The sequence below is a fragment of the Lepidochelys olivacea genome (genome assembly GCF_965140295.1).
Source record: "Lepidochelys olivacea isolate rLepOli2 genome assembly, chromosome: 13".
Taxonomy (NCBI): Eukaryota; Metazoa; Chordata; order Testudines; family Cheloniidae; genus Lepidochelys; species Lepidochelys olivacea.
Window position 1 is genome coordinate 41,929,159 of NC_140423.1, and position 17,733 is coordinate 41,946,891.

At 63.2% G+C, this 17,733-nt stretch overlaps 1 protein-coding gene across 4 annotated transcripts in view; it reads left to right on the forward strand.

Annotated features, from left to right (window-relative positions):
* Window positions 1-17,733, forward strand: part of CHD8 (chromodomain helicase DNA binding protein 8) — a 28,955-nt gene that overhangs the window by 2,810 nt on the left and 8,412 nt on the right. For 3 of the 4 annotated variants that reach the window (XM_084645283.1, XM_084645285.1, XM_084645282.1), the window contains 22 exons: window positions 2,569-3,449; window positions 3,582-3,956; window positions 4,427-4,794; window positions 5,243-5,357; window positions 5,615-5,803; window positions 6,046-6,114; window positions 6,333-6,388; window positions 7,667-7,784; window positions 9,339-9,422; window positions 9,765-9,902; window positions 10,937-11,058; window positions 11,374-11,617; window positions 12,337-12,513; window positions 12,767-12,910; window positions 13,636-13,891; window positions 14,308-14,521; window positions 14,772-14,967; window positions 15,444-15,611; window positions 15,961-16,140; window positions 16,463-16,573; window positions 17,161-17,369; window positions 17,529-17,728. In XM_084645283.1, coding sequence (XP_084501409.1) covers window positions 2,718-3,449; window positions 3,582-3,956; window positions 4,427-4,794; window positions 5,243-5,357; window positions 5,615-5,803; window positions 6,046-6,114; window positions 6,333-6,388; window positions 7,667-7,784; window positions 9,339-9,422; window positions 9,765-9,902; window positions 10,937-11,058; window positions 11,374-11,617; window positions 12,337-12,513; window positions 12,767-12,910; window positions 13,636-13,891; window positions 14,308-14,521; window positions 14,772-14,967; window positions 15,444-15,611; window positions 15,961-16,140; window positions 16,463-16,573; window positions 17,161-17,369; window positions 17,529-17,728 — 4,465 coding nt within the window. In that variant the 5' untranslated portion in view covers window positions 2,569-2,717. Of the gene's footprint in view, window positions 1-1,659; window positions 1,799-2,568; window positions 3,450-3,581; window positions 3,957-4,426; window positions 4,795-5,242; window positions 5,358-5,614; window positions 5,804-6,045; window positions 6,115-6,332; window positions 6,389-7,666; window positions 7,785-9,338; window positions 9,423-9,764; window positions 9,903-10,936; window positions 11,059-11,373; window positions 11,618-12,336; window positions 12,514-12,766; window positions 12,911-13,635; window positions 13,892-14,307; window positions 14,522-14,771; window positions 14,968-15,443; window positions 15,612-15,960; window positions 16,141-16,462; window positions 16,574-17,160; window positions 17,370-17,528; window positions 17,729-17,733 lie in introns of those variants that run through there. The other variant, XM_084645284.1, reaches the window with a different exon arrangement.

A 17,733-nucleotide genomic window follows, 5' to 3' on the forward strand; every position in this document is an offset into this window, starting at 1 on the left:
CCAGCGTGTGTTTGGGGAGTCATGGCAGAGTTTAGCACTTAGCACCTGCATCCCTGGGCTGGTTCTGGGGGTGACTCGGGGGTGCAGCAGCTCAAGGGGGAAGGGTGGGGGCAGGATGGGGGGGCTGAGGTGGGTTTTTCTGGGGGGTCTGCTGGGTGGGGTGGGATGTTGGGGTTCTCAGGAGCTCTGGGGGGGTGGTCGGATCTTGGGGGTGTTGGGAGGGGGGTCTCTTGGGGGTGGAGTTTGTGGGGGGGTGTCTCTTCTGTGGTGCTGGGGACGCTGGGTGTCCGTGGGGCCAGGCTGGGGGAATCCTGGGGAGCTGGGGGGGGGGCGGGTCTCTGTGGGACCAGGTGGGGTAGGGGCAGGTGTCTGTGGGGCCGGGCTGGGGGGGGTTCCTGGGGAGCTGGGGGGGTGTCTGTGGGGCTGGGGGGGGTCCCAGGAGTTGTGGGGCAGGCTAGGGGGGCGGGTGTCCGTGGGGCCGGGCTGCGGGTGTCCGTGGGGGGGTCTCGGGAGCTGGGGGCGGGTGTCCCCGGGGCCGGGCTGGGGGGGTCCCGGGGGCGGGCTGGGGGGGTCCCGGGAGCGGGGGGGCGGGTGTCCGTGGGGCCGGGCTGGGGGGTCCCGGGGGCGGGTGTCCGCGGGGCCGGGCCCTGTGTCCGCTGCGCTGCTGGAAGCGGCCGGCCCCGGCCCCGCCTCCCGCCCGGCCCGTGGGACGGACCCGCCGCCGAGACGCCGGGATTGGAGCCGCGTCCGGGAGAGCCTGGGCCCCGTTGCGGGTGGGGGCATGTGGGGGGTGCCCTGGGGGTGAGGAGGGAATGGGGGAGCATGGGGGGGTGCCCTGGGGGCATGTGGGGGGGAGATGGGGTGGGGGAGCATGGGGGGGTGCCGTGGGGGCATGTGGGGGGGAGATGGGGTGGGGGAGCATGGGGGGGTGCCCTGGGGGCATGGGGGGGGAGATGGGGTGGGGGAGTATACGGGCCATGAGGGGCATGTGGGGAGCTGTGCGAGAGGCATTGGGGTACTGAGGCAGATTGGGGCAGGGGTGTACAAGGGGAGGGACCATGTGGGTGGGGTGGGGGTGAGGTGGAGCAGTATGGGTTGGGGGAGAAGGACCACTGAGGGGATGGGGGTGTGGGGAGCTGTGGGAGAGGGGTTGGGGGCAGGGAGTGGGATGGATGGGGAACACTGAGGTTATGGGGGAGCTGGGGCTGGAGGGAAATGGGGGTTGGGTTGGGGGCTGCAGGGGGATGGGAGTGGGTGTGGTGAGGGTGCATGGGGCAGGGGTTGTGGCGAGATGGGGAGCTGGAGAGTTGTGGGGGATTAAGGGAAAAGAGGACACAGGCTGTAGGAGGGTGGGGATAAGATGGAGGAATATCAGGGGGCACTGGGTCGGGAGAGGATTGGTGGGGCAGGAGAGGGATGGAGATGGGACAGCCTGGGGAACTAGGAGCAGTGAAGTAGGGGTTCTGGTATGGTGTGTGGGGGAACGGTTGGTGTAACGCTGTGGGGGGTGCGGTGTGGGAGGCAGGGTCTGTAACAGTGTGGGGTGCAAGGCCTGTAACGTTGTGTGGGGGTCTAACACTGTGGGGAAGGGTATGTGTAACGCTGTGTGTGGGGTGCGGGGAAGGGTCTAATGCTGTGGGGGCTGCAGTGTGTGGGGATGGAGGGAGCAATGTGAGAGGGGAGCAATGTGGTGGTTGCCCGAGTTCTGTCTGCTCAGTGCCATCTTATCCACCGGACGCTGTTGGGGAGCCCTTTTCTGGCCCCAGTCTCTGTGCAGCACCCCCCAAGGTGCATTGAGGTGAGGGGGGCCTGCACTGGAATCTTTCAGTTTCTCTGGGGTTGTCCCAAACTCGTCTTGTTGTTTCCCTGCTGTGTCTGGGGACGGGGGGCTCCTGGTTGTCATTGTTGGTTTATTGGCAAGGGGAGGACTATGGTGGGGGGGGTCTCTTGTTTCTGTGCGGTGACAGCAGGGAAGTTGGGATCCCTGCTGCTGTTGTGCGCTGCAAAAGCGAGACAGGGTGTGGGTCTGAGCAGCGGTTTGGGACAGGATTTGGGGGGTCACGTCTCTTTGGGGACCCTGCTCCTGCTCTGTGGGACTGGTAGCTGTTCAGGCATGAAGAGGGGGACTCTTGGATACCAGAGATGTGCCCCCTTTTCTGTCTCAGTTGGAGAGTTGGGGTGTGTGTACGGGACATGGGAGAAGCATTGGAAAGCAGGGGACGGTGGGTCGGGATTGCTGGGGCCATGGGGCTGTGGGACGGGATTAAGGGGCAGAGCTGGGATGGCAGAGCACTGTGGGTCAGGATTAAGAGGCAGCAGAACTGAGGCAGCAAGGAACTGTGGGGCAGCAGCAGAGTGGGGATCGCAGGGGGCTGTGGGGCGGGATTAAGGGGCAGAGCTGGGACGGCAGGGGGCTGTGGGGCCACGGCAGATCTGGGACAGCAGGGGGATGTGGGGCGGGAGTGAGGAGGGCATGTACATGGGAGCATCTGGCCTCCCTAGCTGGGAGCCAGGGATTGAGATACTGGAGGTGCGTCCAGTAACCCTCCTCCCGTGTCTCCCATGCAGCCGGACCTGGACTCCTGCTCTTCCTTCTCCATGAGGCCTGGCGCCGCCTGACGTGACCCGCGGAGGCCCCAGTTTTGACGCTCTTTGGGGAGGGGAGCCCCAAACCCCTCCCCACTGTGACAGCCCCCTCTTCCACCCCCCCCACCGCCATGGCTGACCCCATCATGGACCTGTTCGACGACCCCAACCTTTTCGGGTTGGACTCCCTGACGGACGAAGGCTTTGCCCAAGCACCGCCTGACCCCATCGAAGAGGCGCTGGGACTGCCGGGGGCACTGGACCCCTCCCAGCCAACGCCGCCCCCTGCCACAGAGCCTGCCCAGCCAGAGACGCTGCCGGGGCAGCCGAATCCCACGCCTGTCTCCCCGCAGCCAGACCCTCCGCAGCCAGGACTCCCCCAGGAGCAGGAGGTGCTGAGCCAGGGGAACCCCTTTATGGGCGTGTCCAGTGCCAGCAGTGCCGTGGTGTCGTCCTCCTCCGTTGTGGGGCAGCAGCTGCCGCAGGCTGCAGCCCCGCTGCCAGCCCCCAAGATTGTCATCCTGAAGGCCCCAGCAGGTGGCTCCGTGACGGGGGCCCACGTGGCTCAGATCCAGGCCCAGCCCCAGCCACTGGGGGCAGCCAACGGGGGCAAGGTGACCTTTGCCAAGGTACTGACAGGCACCCCACTGCGCCCTGGCGTCTCCATCGTCTCCAGCAATGCTGTGCTGGCCACCAAGGTGTCCGCCTCGGGCGGCCCCACCACTGTGCACCGGCTGGTCCAGCCCGGCCGGCCCGTCAAGCAGCTGGTGTTGCAGCCAGTGAAAAGCCCGCCGGGGGGCATGGGGGCTCCAGGTGGAACACCCCTGAAACCTGCTGTCACCCTGACATCCGCCCCTGCTCAGGTAAGGAGGCTGCGGGACGGGCATGTCTGACCCCAGTGTGAAAGAGTCAAAGCACATCCTGCTGACGCTCCGGGGGGAGGGCACTGGAGTGGGAGGGCTGGTGTCTAACCCCCATTGCTCTCTCCCCTGCAGGGTGAGTCGAAGCGCATCACTCTGGTGCTCCAGCAGCCGCAGGGGGGCAGTGGCCCCCCAGGGCAGCGCCACGTGGTGCTGGGCAACCTGCCGGGGAAGATCGTGCTGCAGGGCAACCAGCTGGCGGCCCTGAGCCAGGCCAAGGGGGTGCCGGGCCAGCCGGCCAAGGTGGTGACCATCCAGCTGCAGGTGCAGCAGCCCCCAGGGGGTCAGCCTGGGGGGCCTCACAAGATCCAGCTGCTGCAGCAGCCCCCGGCGGCAGGTGCCTCAGGACAGCAGCCCCCCCTGGCGGTCTCCTCTGTTCAGCAGGCCCAGGTGGTGGGTGGCCCGGGGCAGAGGCTGACGGTGCCACTCAAGGTTGTGCTGCAGCCACAGGTGAGCTGGGGATTGGGGCCTGCTTAGGGGGAGCTGCCCAAGGTGGGGGGTGGTGAAGGTGTCTGTGAAGGCTCCCCAGGCCCATTGGGAAATTGGGGCCAGGGGTGGCTTTCCCCTAGGCCACACATCCCTGGGTGGCTCCACGTGGGGAAGGCGGTGTCTGAGGGGAGTTTGGGTTGGGGGTGATGGTCCCAGACTGGCTCGTCCCACGGCAACTTCCCGGGGGGAAAGTGGGGTCTAAGGGGAGTTTGGGTCAGGGGTGATGGTCTCGTTGTCCCCCCCCATCCCCCTTCCCCCTGGCTGGCCCATCCCTCGGCTGCTCCCCTGGTGGAAGGCGATGTCTGAGGGGAGTTTGTGTCAGAGGGTGATGGTCTGAGGCCTGCTCGTCCCACGGCAGCTCCCCGGGGGGAAGGCTGGGTCAGGGCGTCTGAGGGTGGTCCGGGTGATGGTCTCGTCCCCCGCTCTCCCAGGCTGGCTCATCCCAGGGTGGCTCACCTGGGCTCTCCGTGGTGAAGGTGCTGAGCAGCAGCGAGGTGGCGGCACTGTCCGGCCATGGCGCACGCAGTGGCTCAGAGGAGACCCGCAAGCTGGAGCACCAGAAAAAGCAGGAGAAGGCGAACCGCATCGTGGCGGAAGCCATTGCCCGGGCGCGGGCCCGCGGCGAGCAGAACATCCCCCGCGTGCTGAATGAGGATGAGCTGCCTAGTGTGCGGCCCGAGGAGGAGGGCGAACGCAAGCGGCGCCGCAAGGGCGAGCGTGGGGGGCCCAAGGAGGAGAGGCCCCGCAAGGGCCGGGGCCAGGGGGGCTCTGGCAAAAGCAAGGGGCGCAGCAAGCCCAGGTGAGACCCCTCATACAACCCCCCCAGTCCGGAGACGCCCATCTCATCGTGCAGCCCCGCCCAGGGGAGACTTGACCCCCAGCCCAGAGATGCATGAAACTCAGGGTTGAAGGCTGGAAAGTTTCTCCATCTTCCCCTGTTCCAGCCCCGCCCCACCTTTCCCCAGCCCCTCTGGTCCCATCTGCCCTGCCTTGCCCTTGGGGGGTGCAGGCAGGTGGCTGGTCCCTGGTGGGGGTTGTACTGGGAGCTGCAGCCAGTGCTGGAGGGGTTGGGGCTAGATCTGAGCTTGGGTGGGAGCTGTGCTGGATGCGCTGGCGAGAGGTGGGTAGCGGCTCTGTCTGCCCAGCAGAGTGGAGCCCTGGCCTCCCTTCCCCCTGCACTCCCCCCGATGGGGTGTGAGCCCAGCCCCCCCTCACTCTGCCTGTCTGTCCCCTGTCGTCATCCCCAGCACCATCACCCCCGTAGTGGGGAAGAAACGGAAGCGGAACGCCTCCTCTGATAACTCTGACACTGAGGCCATTCCAGCTCCATCCCCCCGCGAGGAGGAGGAGAGCAGCGTTCAGGTGAGGAGACGTTGGGGGGGGTTGATGCACGGCATACAGGCTTTCCGGACACTTGGGTTCCCTGCCTGGGAGGAGAGCAGCGTGATCTCTGCTAGGGGGGAGTGAGTGGGGCAGGGGGCTGTGCCATGCACCCTGTGTGTGTGTCTGTCCCCCTGCCCTCTAACGCCTTATGTGTGTATGTGGGGCCCTATCTGGGCTCAGTGTGCAGTGTCTGTCCTGGGGTGTCTCTAACACGTGCCCCACTCCTGCACCCCCAGAAGCGTCGCTCCAACCGGCAGGTGAAGCGGAAGAAATACACCGAGGATCTGGACATCAAGATCACGGACGATGAGGAGGATGAGGAGCTGGACGTGACAGGGCCAGTGCGGCCTGAGCAGCCTCCCGTGCCGCAGCCCCCTGCCCCTGAGCCGGAGGGAGAGACCCTGCCCTCCATGCAGTTCTTCGTGGTGAGTCCGCCCCCCAATCTGCCTGGGCCCCAGGGGGATGCAGGGAGCAGAACCACTGCACCCTACACCTTTCCTTGTGGTAAGCCTGGGGGGCTGGGTGGGAGGGGCCCCAAGAGCGTTTGGGCCGTGAAGTATGATGCAGCTGCGGCTAGGGTCCAGTCTGCAGTCTGGGGGGCAGGGTGTGAAAGGCTTCTGCTGCTTGTAATTCCCTCTCCCCCAATCTCTCCCATCCTTGCCCTCAGGAGAACCCCAGTGAGGAGGATGCCGCCATTGTAGACAAGGTGCTGTCCATGCGGGTGGTGAAGAAGGAGGTGAGAGCGCACCCTGCAAGGATGGGTCTGATGCCTCCTGGGCACCAGACCCCACAGGAGGGGGCCAGAGACTGCGATATGAGGCTTTTCTCCTCTAGGGGGTGCTGGCTGCAAGGGAGGAGGGTGGAGCTGGGTGCTTCGGTGGGTTTGGGAGGGGGTGGTGTTCAGGGAATTGAGTATAGGGTGTTAGCAGCACTAACTCCTCTCTCTTTCTCCAGCTCCCCTCAGGGCAGTTCACTGAAGCAGAGGAATTCTTCGTCAAATACAAAAACTAGTAGGTATCATGCCCTTCCCCGAGGCATCTGGGCACTGCTCCCCCTCCCAGAATGCACTGAGCCCAGCTCCTCACCTGCCCCTGCGTGGTGTGAGGAGGGTGCAGCCGTATCTCCCCAGCTCTGGTTTTCCCCTGCAAGGGCCTGAGGGGAGGCAGATGGATCTGGAGCACCTAATGCCACAGACCCTGGGTGGCAGGGGCACTGGGCTTGCCGCTCACCGCTGCACTGCAAATGGGCACCAGTGCCCAGTTGGGGAAGGTCAAGGGTGTAGGAGGGGTGGAGCATGGGAGGCATTTAGAGCTGGTTGAAACATTTTCAGCAAAACAGTTTTCCCTTCCCAAAAAATGCCCCAAAATGTGTCAGCTCTGTGACAATTTCACAACCAAACTTTTGACAAGAAGATTCTCATTCCAGGGATGTCCAGGAAGTAAAAGTGTTTCATTTTGACTGGCTCTCTGTTGACTCCACTTTTCTATTAACAAATTGGGATGTTCCATCTATGTACGTTATCCTGGGGCCCGAAGGCCCAGGCAGGTTGTCGGAACCTGGGGCCTTGCCGGGTTGTTTCCATGAAGAGAAATCGGTGATAGTCAGGTCTGCTCTTTGCTGCAGTCCTAAAGAACCAACACACAGTCCCATGCCCTGGGACACGATAAGGCAGTTTCCTGGCCCATGCTCTCCAGGCCTGCCTCCGCAGCCAGTCCTGTGTCCCAAGGAGCTCCATGTCTCAGCTCCCACCCCAGGCCATGCTCCTTGCTGCATCGCTCCTTCCTGCTGGCTTTCGCCCATGCCCACGTCAGCCCCCAGACCCTGCCTCTGCAGCCAGACCCTTTGCCTGGGGGGATGGTTACCTACTGCTCCCAGCAGTCACTACCTAACAGGGCATTGAACTGCTCCTTCTGTTTAGCTTGACTGAAGGATGGCCGGTGCGCCCACCAGCTCTGTGGGCCATGGCCGCTGTCGATGCCCGCTAGCACAACATATTGTGTTATATGTCTGTTTTCATATAAAATGAGACTACTTGAAACCATAAATTCATAAGGCTCCACCTTCACCCTATGGAAACGGCGGGTTTCCATGCCCTTGGGTCACACTTGTTTCGGGGTTTTGTTTCTCAGGAGATTCTAAAATTTTTGCTTCCGTTCAGATTCTGAATGGAGAAAACTCCCCACTGTCAGAATTTCCAGGCGCGGAATTCAAACTCCAGTTTCTGGCCAGATCTAATATCACTCGTGGGGTGTCTGTCCATTTGCCTAACCCCTCTGCCCTTCCTCCAGCTCGTATCTGCACTGCGAATGGGCCACCATTGCCCAGCTGGAGAAGGACAAGCGAATCCACCAGAAACTCAAGCGCTTCAAGACCAAGATGACCCAGATGAGGCACTTCTTCCATGAGGTACCATGGGGCGGGTGGGTGTGAACCATGGGGGGACCACAGGGTCTGGGCAGCAGTGACACTTCCTGGGAGTACCCAGAGCTGTGAGGCTCCTCAATACCCCCTACCCTGAGTGTGAGGGCAACCCAGCACCCCAACTCTATGGGTAACACAAGCACTGCCCCCTTGCCTCGCCTGCCCCACTGTTACTGAACAGGTTAGCGATTGACACACCCCAGCTCTGGGCCCTCCACGCCTCCCCTGGCCACTCACAGCATCCACAGACTTACTACTCCCAAAGAGGCAGGACGCCCTCAGATCACCGCTCCCTCAGCACAGCACTTGGATACATTTAGAGCTGCGGTTCTCCGCCTGTGGCCCATGTGACACCCTCAGGGCCATACAGGTAGTGTATCTATTGTAGTGGGGGCAGCCTACGTAACACAGAGCCACATATGCAGCCCTTAATGGTAAATAGGCTGAGAACCACTGGTTAATACTGAAAACGAGGATACGGTTTCATTGACAAAGTGTAGAGATTCCAGTTGCAGTAAGTAAAGTATTGGAAAGAGAGGGTGACTAGAAAATGAAACACCACCACCCATTCCAGAGCCTGGACTGACTGAGCTACAGACTCTCTTGATGAGTATTGCTCACCCAGATTCTTTGCAGCCAGGTCGGCTGTGACCCTCCTTTCATGGGACAGGCATGCTGGCTGGCTGCCTCCCAGGTGAAGGCACTGGTGTTCATTGCTTTGCACTCCGAGGTACAGCAGAAATCCTCTGCTGTTCCTCCTATACAGGATGCCCCCACTGTCATTCCCGTAGATGCTGCAATCTCTTACGTAGCAGATGGCTCGCTATATAAATAGGTGCACGTTGTGAGGCCACAATAATCAAATTGCCAGACAGGGAGACCTTGGGGGGTTTCACCTTCCTCTGCAGCGTGGGTCACCTGCAGGTTTTAACTAGTGTCAGTGGTGGATTCTCTGTAACTTGAAGTTCCAAACCATAGTTTGAGGACGTCAGTAATTCAGCTAGAGGTTGGGGGTCTGTTACAGGAGTGGGTGAGGGTCTGAGGCCTGCGACTTGCAGGAGGTCAGATGAGAAGATCACAGTGGTCCTTCCTGGCATTAATGACTGAGTATCTGAGAAGTGTCTGGTCCTGTCGGCCTGAAAGCAGCGTTTCAGAGGATGTCGCCACTCTAACTCCAAGCCCTTAAGAACATAATTTCCAGCACAGACCCAGAACTCCGTAAATGTTCTCTGTATGTGCATTTCCTGAGGACTGGCAGCTGGTGGGCTGCTGGCTCATGGGACAGATCTAACTTGCCACCCTTTGGTGAGCTGTGACATACCTAACTGACCCAGCAGGCCCCTGTGAAGCCCTCTGCCCATGGGCACCCAGGGGTCCCTTTGGCACTGTGGCCATGGGACTGACTCCTTCCCCACAGCAGCAGAGGTCTGGGAGGGTGGGAGCTGGGGGTCTCTGGCCAGGATGGGGTGTGTGGGTGAGTGCCAGCCCTCGGGGAGACGGGGGACAGGGAGAGGGGAGTTATGTACATCTCCTCCCCAGGATGAGGAGCCTTTTAACCCTGACTATGTGGAGGTCGACCGGATCCTGGATGAGTCCCACAGTGTCGATAAGGACAACGGAGAGGTGACCAGGGTGGGGTTGGGGGTTTAGCTGTGGGGGGAACTGGGACAGTGAAGTGTGGGGGGGAAGTGGGGTCTGAGGCAGGGGCCAAAGCTCTGGGGCTGCAAACCCCCCTGATTTATGGGGGGCTATTGGGGCTTGGAGTGAAGCTCCAAGGAAACTCGCTTCAGGGGTGGGGTTGAGGATTGGGAACAGGCACCAGTTCTCCCCTCCCACCACGTGGCCCTGGCCTGGTTGGGGAGAGCTGACACTCTCCATGGGGCGGGGATGAGCTGTGGGGGCTGGGTGCCGTGGGAGCCCCTTGTGACCATGGGCCTGTGCCTGTCCCTGTCCCTGTCGCCGCAGCCGGTGATCTATTACCTGGTGAAGTGGTGCTCCCTGCCTTATGAGGACAGTACCTGGGAGCTCAAGGAGGATGTGGATGAGGGGAAAGTCCGTGAGTTCAAACGCATCCAGGCCCGGCACCCTGATCTCAAACGCGTGGTGAGTGACAGTCTCTGGCTCCACCCCCCAGTCCCAGCACTAGGGTTGCCAACTTTCTAATCACACAAAACAGAACACCCTTGCCCTGCCCCTTCTCCAAGGCCCTGTCTACTCCATCTACCCTCCCTCCGTTGCTCGCTCTTCCCCCACCCTCACTCATTTTCACCATGCTGGGACAGGGGGTTGGTATGCAGGGGTAAGGGTTCCAGGGTGGGGTGAGATATGAGGGGTTCTGGGCTGGAGCAGGGGGTTGGGGTATGGGAAGGAGTTTGGGTGCTGAAGGCATTCCGACCTGGGGCAGAGGGTTCAGGGCGCAGGATCCGGGCAGCACTTACATCAGGTGGCTCCCAGAAGTGGCCGGCATGTCCAGCTCCTAGGCGTAGGGGCAGCCAGATAGCTCTGCATGCTGCTCGCAGGCGCCACCCCTGCAGCTCCCATTAGCTGCAGTTCATGGCCAATGGGAGCTGTGGAGCCGGGGTGGGGGCAGCGCATCGAGCCACCGTGGCTGTCCCTCCACCTAGGAGCCAGCCATCCGGACTTCTAGTGGCCTGGTCAACAGTGCTGACTGGAGTCGCGAGGGTCCCTTTTTGACCGGGTGTTCCGCTCGAAAACTAGATGCCCGGCACTCTGAGCTCAAATGCATGGTGAGTGACAGCCCCCAGCTCCACTCCCTCAGCCACCAGCTCTGCCCCCTCAGCCTAAATGCATCCAGGCCCTGAGCTCAGAGGCAGGAGGAGTGACAGCTGTAGCTCCACCCCCTACCCTGGCTCCAGCCACCCCGCTTAAATGAATGGTGAGTGACAGCCCCCATCTTGCCTCCCACCCCAGCCCCCATCCCAAGTTGGCTCAGCCATCATTTCTCCCCCCCTCCAGCTACCTCCCATCCCAAAAGCAGCAGGTCAGGCACCTGGAACGCCCATGCATGCTGAGTGACAGCACCTGTCTCCCCTCCGTGCAGCCCCCTCTCCACCGCCGCTGGCGCAGGGGGTGCTTCTTTCTGCCATGCTGACGGGGTCCCCCACTGTTCCCCCCAGGCCCGCCCCCAGGCCATCTCCTGGAAAAAACTGGAGCTCTCCCACGAGTACAAGAACCGCAACCAGCTGCGCGAGTATCAGCTGGAGGGGGTCAACTGGCTGCTCTTCAACTGGTACAACAGGTGAGCTGGGTCTGGGCGACACAGGAAGGGGACGGGCAGGTGAGGCTGGGGTTAGTGCTTGGTCTCCCACTCAGCTGGCAGAACTGCACCCTGGCAGAGGGCCTGGGGCGGGGGTAGTTGGGGTGGGGGGATGCTGACCCCCATTTCTCCCCCCACAGGCAGAACTGCACCCTGGCAGAGGGGCTGGGGCAGGGGAGGAGGTAGTTGGGGTGGGGGGATGCTGACCCCCATTTCTCCCCCCACAGGCAGAACTGCACCCTGGCAGAGGGAGGAGGTAGTTGGGGGGGATGCTGACCCCCATTTCTCCCCCCATAGGCAGAACTGTATCCTGGCAGATGAGATGGGGCTGGGGAAGACCATCCAGTCGATCGCCTTCCTACAGGAAGTTTACAACGTGGGCATCCGCGGCCCGTTCCTGGTCATCGCTCCCCTCTCCACCATCACCAACTGGGAGCGCGAGTTCAACACGTGGACCGAGATGAACAGCATCGTCTACCACGGCAGCTTGGCCTCCCGCCAGATGATCCAACAGTACGAGATGTACTGCAAGGACTCCCGGGTACGGGGGAGAGGGGCAGATGCATGGAGCGTGGACACTGACACATGAGTGTACTGCAGGGACTCCAGGGTACCGGGAAGGGGGCAGACGCAGGGGGACATGGACTCAGGGACTCTGGGGTACCGGGGGGGGGGGGGCAGACGCAGGAGGGTGTGGACATATGCGTCTATACTGCAGGGACTCTGGGGTATGGCGGGGGGGGGCGGACACAGGCGTGTGTATTGCAGGGACTCCGGGAGGAGGAGCAGACGCAGGAGGACGTGGACACAAGCGCGTGTACTGCAGGGACTCCAGGGTACCGGAGGGGGGGTGGGCGGGTGGGCAGATGCAGGGGGACGTGGACATAGGCGTGTGTACTGCAGGGACTCTGGGGTACCGGGGGGGGGTGGGCAGATGCAGGGGGACGTGGACATAGGCGTGTGTACTGCAGGGACTCTGGGGTACCGGGGGGGGTGGGCAGATGCAGGGGGACGTGGACACAGGCGTGTGTACTGCAGGGACTCTGAGGTACCAGGGGGAGGGGCAGACGCAGGGGGACGTGGACACAGGCGCGTGTACTGCAAGCAAGGAGCAGGGGACCCAGCAGGGCAGGCTCTCTGCAGGCCCCAGGAGGTGGGTTTCCTGCCCTGGCATGTTGTGGGGAGGCTGTTCTCGGCTGTGCTGGTTCCCGGGGCAGCCCACCACCACCGCGTCGTCTGATTGCCCTTGCTCCCCTCCAGGGCCGGCTGATCCCTGGCGCCTACAAGTTCGACGCGCTCATCACCACTTTTGAGATGATCCTGTCAGACTGCCCTGAGCTGCGGGAGATCGAGTGGCGCTGCGTCATCATCGACGAGGCCCACCGGCTCAAGAACCGCAACTGCAAGCTGCTGGACAGCCTCAAGCACATGGACCTGGTGGGATGACTGGGGTCCCAGAGGTGTCCGGGGATGGGGCGGAAGGGAGCCCTGGGGGAAAACTGGTGGCTGTGGTGGAGCTGGGCTGGGGCTGTGTCGGGGGGCTGCCCTGTGCTGGGCCCTGAGTCGGGCATTTGGCTCTGTGAGGTGTGGGCCCAGCCTCTGGGCGCTGTGGGGGGTTAGGAGGCTCCATGGAGCTCTTTGGAGGGAGGGGTAGCGTGGGGCCGCCCCCTGACACCCTGTCCCGTGCCAGGAGCACAAGGTGCTGCTGACGGGCACCCCGCTGCAGAACACAGTAGAGGAGCTGTTCAGCCTGCTGCACTTCCTGGAGCCCTCGCAGTTCCCCTCCGAGGCAGAGTTCCTCAAGGACTTCGGGGACCTCAAGACAGAGGAGCAGGTAAGGGCGAGCGGGCGTCCCCCGTCCGTGTGCCTCATCCTGCCCTTCCTTGCCATCCGCGCACCACTGCCCCGCCATCCCCAAGCCCCTCGTCCCACCATGCACCACCGCCCCACCCTCCCAAACCCCTCATCCCTCCCTGCTGACCGCGCACCACTGCCCAGCCCTCCCTGAGCCCCTCGTCCCCCCACTGCGCACCACCGCACCACCCTGTTGTCTGCTTACCCCCGCCCCGCCTTCCCGAGCCCCTGATCCCGCCGCGCACCACCGCCTCACCCCGCCCTGCTGTCCACGCACCCCTACCCTCCCTGAGCCTCTTGTCCCTCCGCCCATCACTGCCCCGCCCTCCCCAAGCCCCTTGTTACTCCACACACCACCGCTCCACCCTCCCCGAGCCCCTCATCCCTCGGGGCTCCGCCCTCCCTGAGCCCCTTGTCCCACCCCGCCCTCCCTGTGTCTCTTTTCCCCAACCCCCTCGTCCTGCACCCCGTCCTCTGGTCCAAGTCCCTTGTCCCCCATCCACGTGCCTCGCCCTGCCCTCCTGCTCGCACGCGAAGAGCCCCTTGTCTACCACGCACACAGCCCTTCCTGCCCCCAGCCTGTCCTCTGTCTTCTGTTCACAACACCCACCCCTGACGGTACCCCTCAGTCCCAAACCTCAGCCCCCTGCTGTCCCAGCCCTGGGCTCCTCCCGCATGTGCTGACTCCCCCAGCCCTGCTCCCAGGTGCAGAAGCTCCAGGCCATCCTGAAGCCCATGATGCTGCGGCGGCTGAAAGAGGATGTCGAGAAGAACCTGGCGCCCAAGCAGGAGACCATCATCGAGGTGGAGCTGACCAACATCCAGAAGAAATACTACCGGGCCATCCTGGAGAAGAACTTCTCCTTCCTGTCCAAGGGGGCGGGGCACACCAACATGCCTAACCTGCTGAACACCATGATGGAGCTCCGCAAGTGCTGCAACCACCCCTACCTCATCAACGGTGAGGGGCCGGGTGGGGGTTCCCCCCTCGGTCAGCACTGCCCCCTCGCCGCCGGCACCCGTTCCTGCAATGGGGGCATCTCAGTGGGGCCGGGTGGGGGCTCTCCCCTCGGTCAGCGCTGCCCCCTCGCTGCCGGCGCCCGTCCCTGCAATGGGAGCATCTCAGCGGGGCCGGGTGGGGGCTCTCCCCCCGGGGGCAGCACTGCCCGTCCCTGCATCTCCCCTTGGGCAGCACTGCTGGCGCCCGTCCCTACACCGGGGGCATCTCAGCGGGGCTGGGCGGGAGCTCTCCCCATAGTCAGCGCTGCTCCCTCGCCACCAGTGCCCGTCCCTGCAATGGGGGCATCTCAGCAGGGCCAGGCATGGGAGGACTGCTGGGCCCCGGGGTAACACCCCCACCTGTTCCTTCCCTGTCAGGCGCGGAAGAGAAGATCCTGGCTGAGTTTCGGGACTCTTGCCCGCACTACGTCCCCCATGATCTGCACCTCCAGGCCATGGTGCGCTCGGCCGGCAAGCTGGTGCTCATTGACAAGCTGCTGCCCAAGCTTAAGGCGGGCGGCCACAAGGTGCTGATCTTCTCGCAGATGGTGCGCTGCCTCGACATCTTGGAGGACTACCTCATCCAGAGGCGGTGAGGGGGTGCTTGCTATTCTAGGGCCTGTGTGTGAACAGACGCTCCTGCCCCCAGCTGTGTGTGTGGCGGGAGGTGGGATCCAGGGGGTGGGACCTTAGCTCTGCTGCAGGGCATACATCAACACAAGCTGGAGCAGGTTGGAAGGGGTGTCACGGGGCCAGTGGTAATGAAGCTGGGGGTGCAGTGGAGCATGGGGTTCCATCACTGTAGGCCCTACGTAAACACGGTGCTGGCCCCTCCCCCGCAGGTACCTGTATGAGCGGATTGATGGACGGGTGCGGGGGAACCTGCGGCAGGCTGCCATTGACCGCTTTAGCAAGCCTGACTCGGACCGCTTTGTCTTCCTACTCTGCACTCGGGCGGGCGGCCTGGGCATCAACCTCACGGCAGCCGACACCTGCATCATCTTCGACTCAGACTGGAACCCCCAGAACGACCTGCAGGTACCGGGACCCCCACACACACAGCACCCCAACCCCTCTACAGCTCCCCTCAGAGCCCCATCCCACCCACTGACACCCGCATCACCTGTGACTTGGATTGGAACCCCCAAAACGACCTGCAGGTACCGGGGACCCTCCCCTGCCCCACACCCTGTCCCCATTGTGTGCCCCCTCCGAGGGCAGGGTCATGCCCTTCTCTTCCTGTACTCCCTGCAGTGTCGTCCTCTTCTCTCCTGGGCTCCCCCTCCACCGAGCGCCCTCTGGGGTCCCTGAGTGTTCTTACCCCACAACCCTGCCCCATCCCTGAGCATCCTCTAGGCCTGTCCCAGCCCCTGTGCACTTCCCAGGCCCCATGACCACTGTCCCCCAGCTCCTCCCTTTCCCTGCTCTTCAGCGTGCTCAGGGTCCCGCACCCCAGACACCGGCTCCTCCCCCTACCAAGTGCACCGAGCACCCTGCCGCCCCTCTCTCCCCAGGCGCAGGCCCGCTGCCACCGGATCGGGCAGAGCAAGGCGGTGAAGGTCTATCGCCTCATCACCCGCAACTCCTATGAGCGTGAGATGTTCGACAAGGCCAGCCTCAAGCTGGGCCTGGACAAGGCCGTGCTGCAGTCCATGAGTGGGCGCGAGGGCAGCATCGCTGGGGTGAGAGTGCAGCGGGAGCCCTGGCTTGGCTCTGATCCGCCCCAGGGCAAGGGACTGGTGGGTTCAGGAGGGTGGCGGGGAGGAGGTTGCGTGGAGCTGCGATGTTGCAGGCATCCATGGGCTGGGGTGGGAGGGTGGTGGGGAGGAGGTTCGTGGGGGTACTGTGACATTGGGGGTACCCGTGGGCTGAGGTGGTGGCATGACGGGGAGGAGGTTCTGAGGGGTGGGGGTGCTGTGATGTTTCAGGTACCCGTGTGCTGGGGTGGGAGGGTGGTGCGAAGGAGGTTCCTGGGAGTGCTGTGATGTTGTGGGTACCCATGTGAACAGGTTCCTCCCCCCTCCTCCCCAGATCCAGCAGTTCTCCAAGAAGGAGATTGAGGACCTGCTGCGCAAGGGGGCCTATGCTGCCATCATGGAGGAGGACGATGAGGGCTCCAAGTTCTGCGAGGAGGATATTGACCAGATCCTGCTGCGCCGTACGACCACAATCACCATTGAGAGTGAGGGCAAGGGCTCCACTTTCGCTAAGGTACCCCGCCCCCGATTCCCCCACACAAATACCCTCGGCTACCCCCTGGCTACCTCCAACACCCTCCTCTGGAGAGTGAGTGCAGGGGCTCCCCCTTCACCATGGTTCAGCTCTACCTCCCCACTGCCCTAGGGGGCCATCTCACACCTGCATCCCAGTGGGAGGGACAGAGGGACACACTAAGAGGTCAACCTGTGGGTGGGGAATCGAAGCAGGGAGGGACAAATGGGATAGCTAGACATGTGGGGCATTGTAGCTGGGAGATCCAGAGGGGGCCCCCCACCCACACACACACTACTAACCCCCCGGCTGCCTCCGCCAGGCGAGCTTCGTGGCCTCGGAGAACCGCACAGATATCGCCCTGGACGACCCCAACTTCTGGCAGAAATGGGCCAAGAAAGCAGACCTGGACCTGGACCAGCTCAACAGCAAGGTTGGGGGGAGGAGTGGGCATGAGGGGGCTGGGGAAGTGAAGGCATGAGGTGCTGGGGACGTGCCCTCTTCAGCTGTGGGGGGAGGGGATGGGGAGCATTGTGTGGGGAGGTGGAGTTGTGGGGGAGGGCATGTGGGGAAAGTGGGGTTATTAGGGACCCCATCCCCACAGCAGGCTGGGCAGACAGAGAACACAGTCGCCCCAGTAGTGTGGATGAGCATCGGGTCGGAGCCCTACCAGGAGGAGAGGCTGCTTCCCACTGTGCTGTGAGCCCACGCAGCTCCCCACCACTCAATCTCACTCCCATGGGGCACTGGAGCCTCGGGTCAGCAGGGGCCCCGGGCTTCCCTGTGCCCCCCTGAAACTGAACATGTCCAGAGCCACCTTGGAGAGGTGGGGATGTGTCTGGGCCTTCCTGCTCCCAGGCTGAGCCTAGGTGGCAGGAGGTTATTCCAGCCGGAAGGGTGGGGGGCGTATCCCAGAGCTGCCCTCCTACAACAGGAGCTGGTTCTGGGGGCTGGGCTGGCAGCTCTCCCTGTGTGCCCCCACCCCCCCAATCTAGGTGTAACCATCCCTCCCCTCCCCAGAATAACCTGGTGATCGACACGCCGCGGGTGCGGAAGCAGACCCGGCACTTCAGCACCCTGAAGGACGATGACCTGGTGGAGTTCTCGGACCTGGAGAGCGAGGATGAGGAGCGGCCGCGCTCCAGGCGTCATGACCGCCACCACCCCCTGCACCACTCTTACGGGCGCACCGACTGCTTCCGCGTGGAGAAGCACCTGCTGGTCTACGGGTGAGGAGGGCTAGGAGGGCTTGTCTGGGGGTTCCCAGGGCTGGCAGTGACCCAGCCAGTCCCCCAGGGCTGCAGGTGCTGGTGGGAGAGCTTGGTATGGCCGGGAACACTGAGGGGAGGAGTGTTGGGGCCAGCGCTGACCCGTGCGGCTCCCCACAGCTGGGGCCGCTGGCGGGAGATCCTGTCCCATGGGCGGTTCAAGCGGCGCCTCTCGGAGCGGGACGTGGAGACAATCTGCCGTGCCATCCTGGTCTACTGCCTGCTGCACTACCGAGGCGACGAGAACATCAAGGGTTTCATCTGGGACCTGATCAGCCCCGTTGAGAACGGCAAGGCCAAGGAGCTGCAGAACCACTCGGGTGAG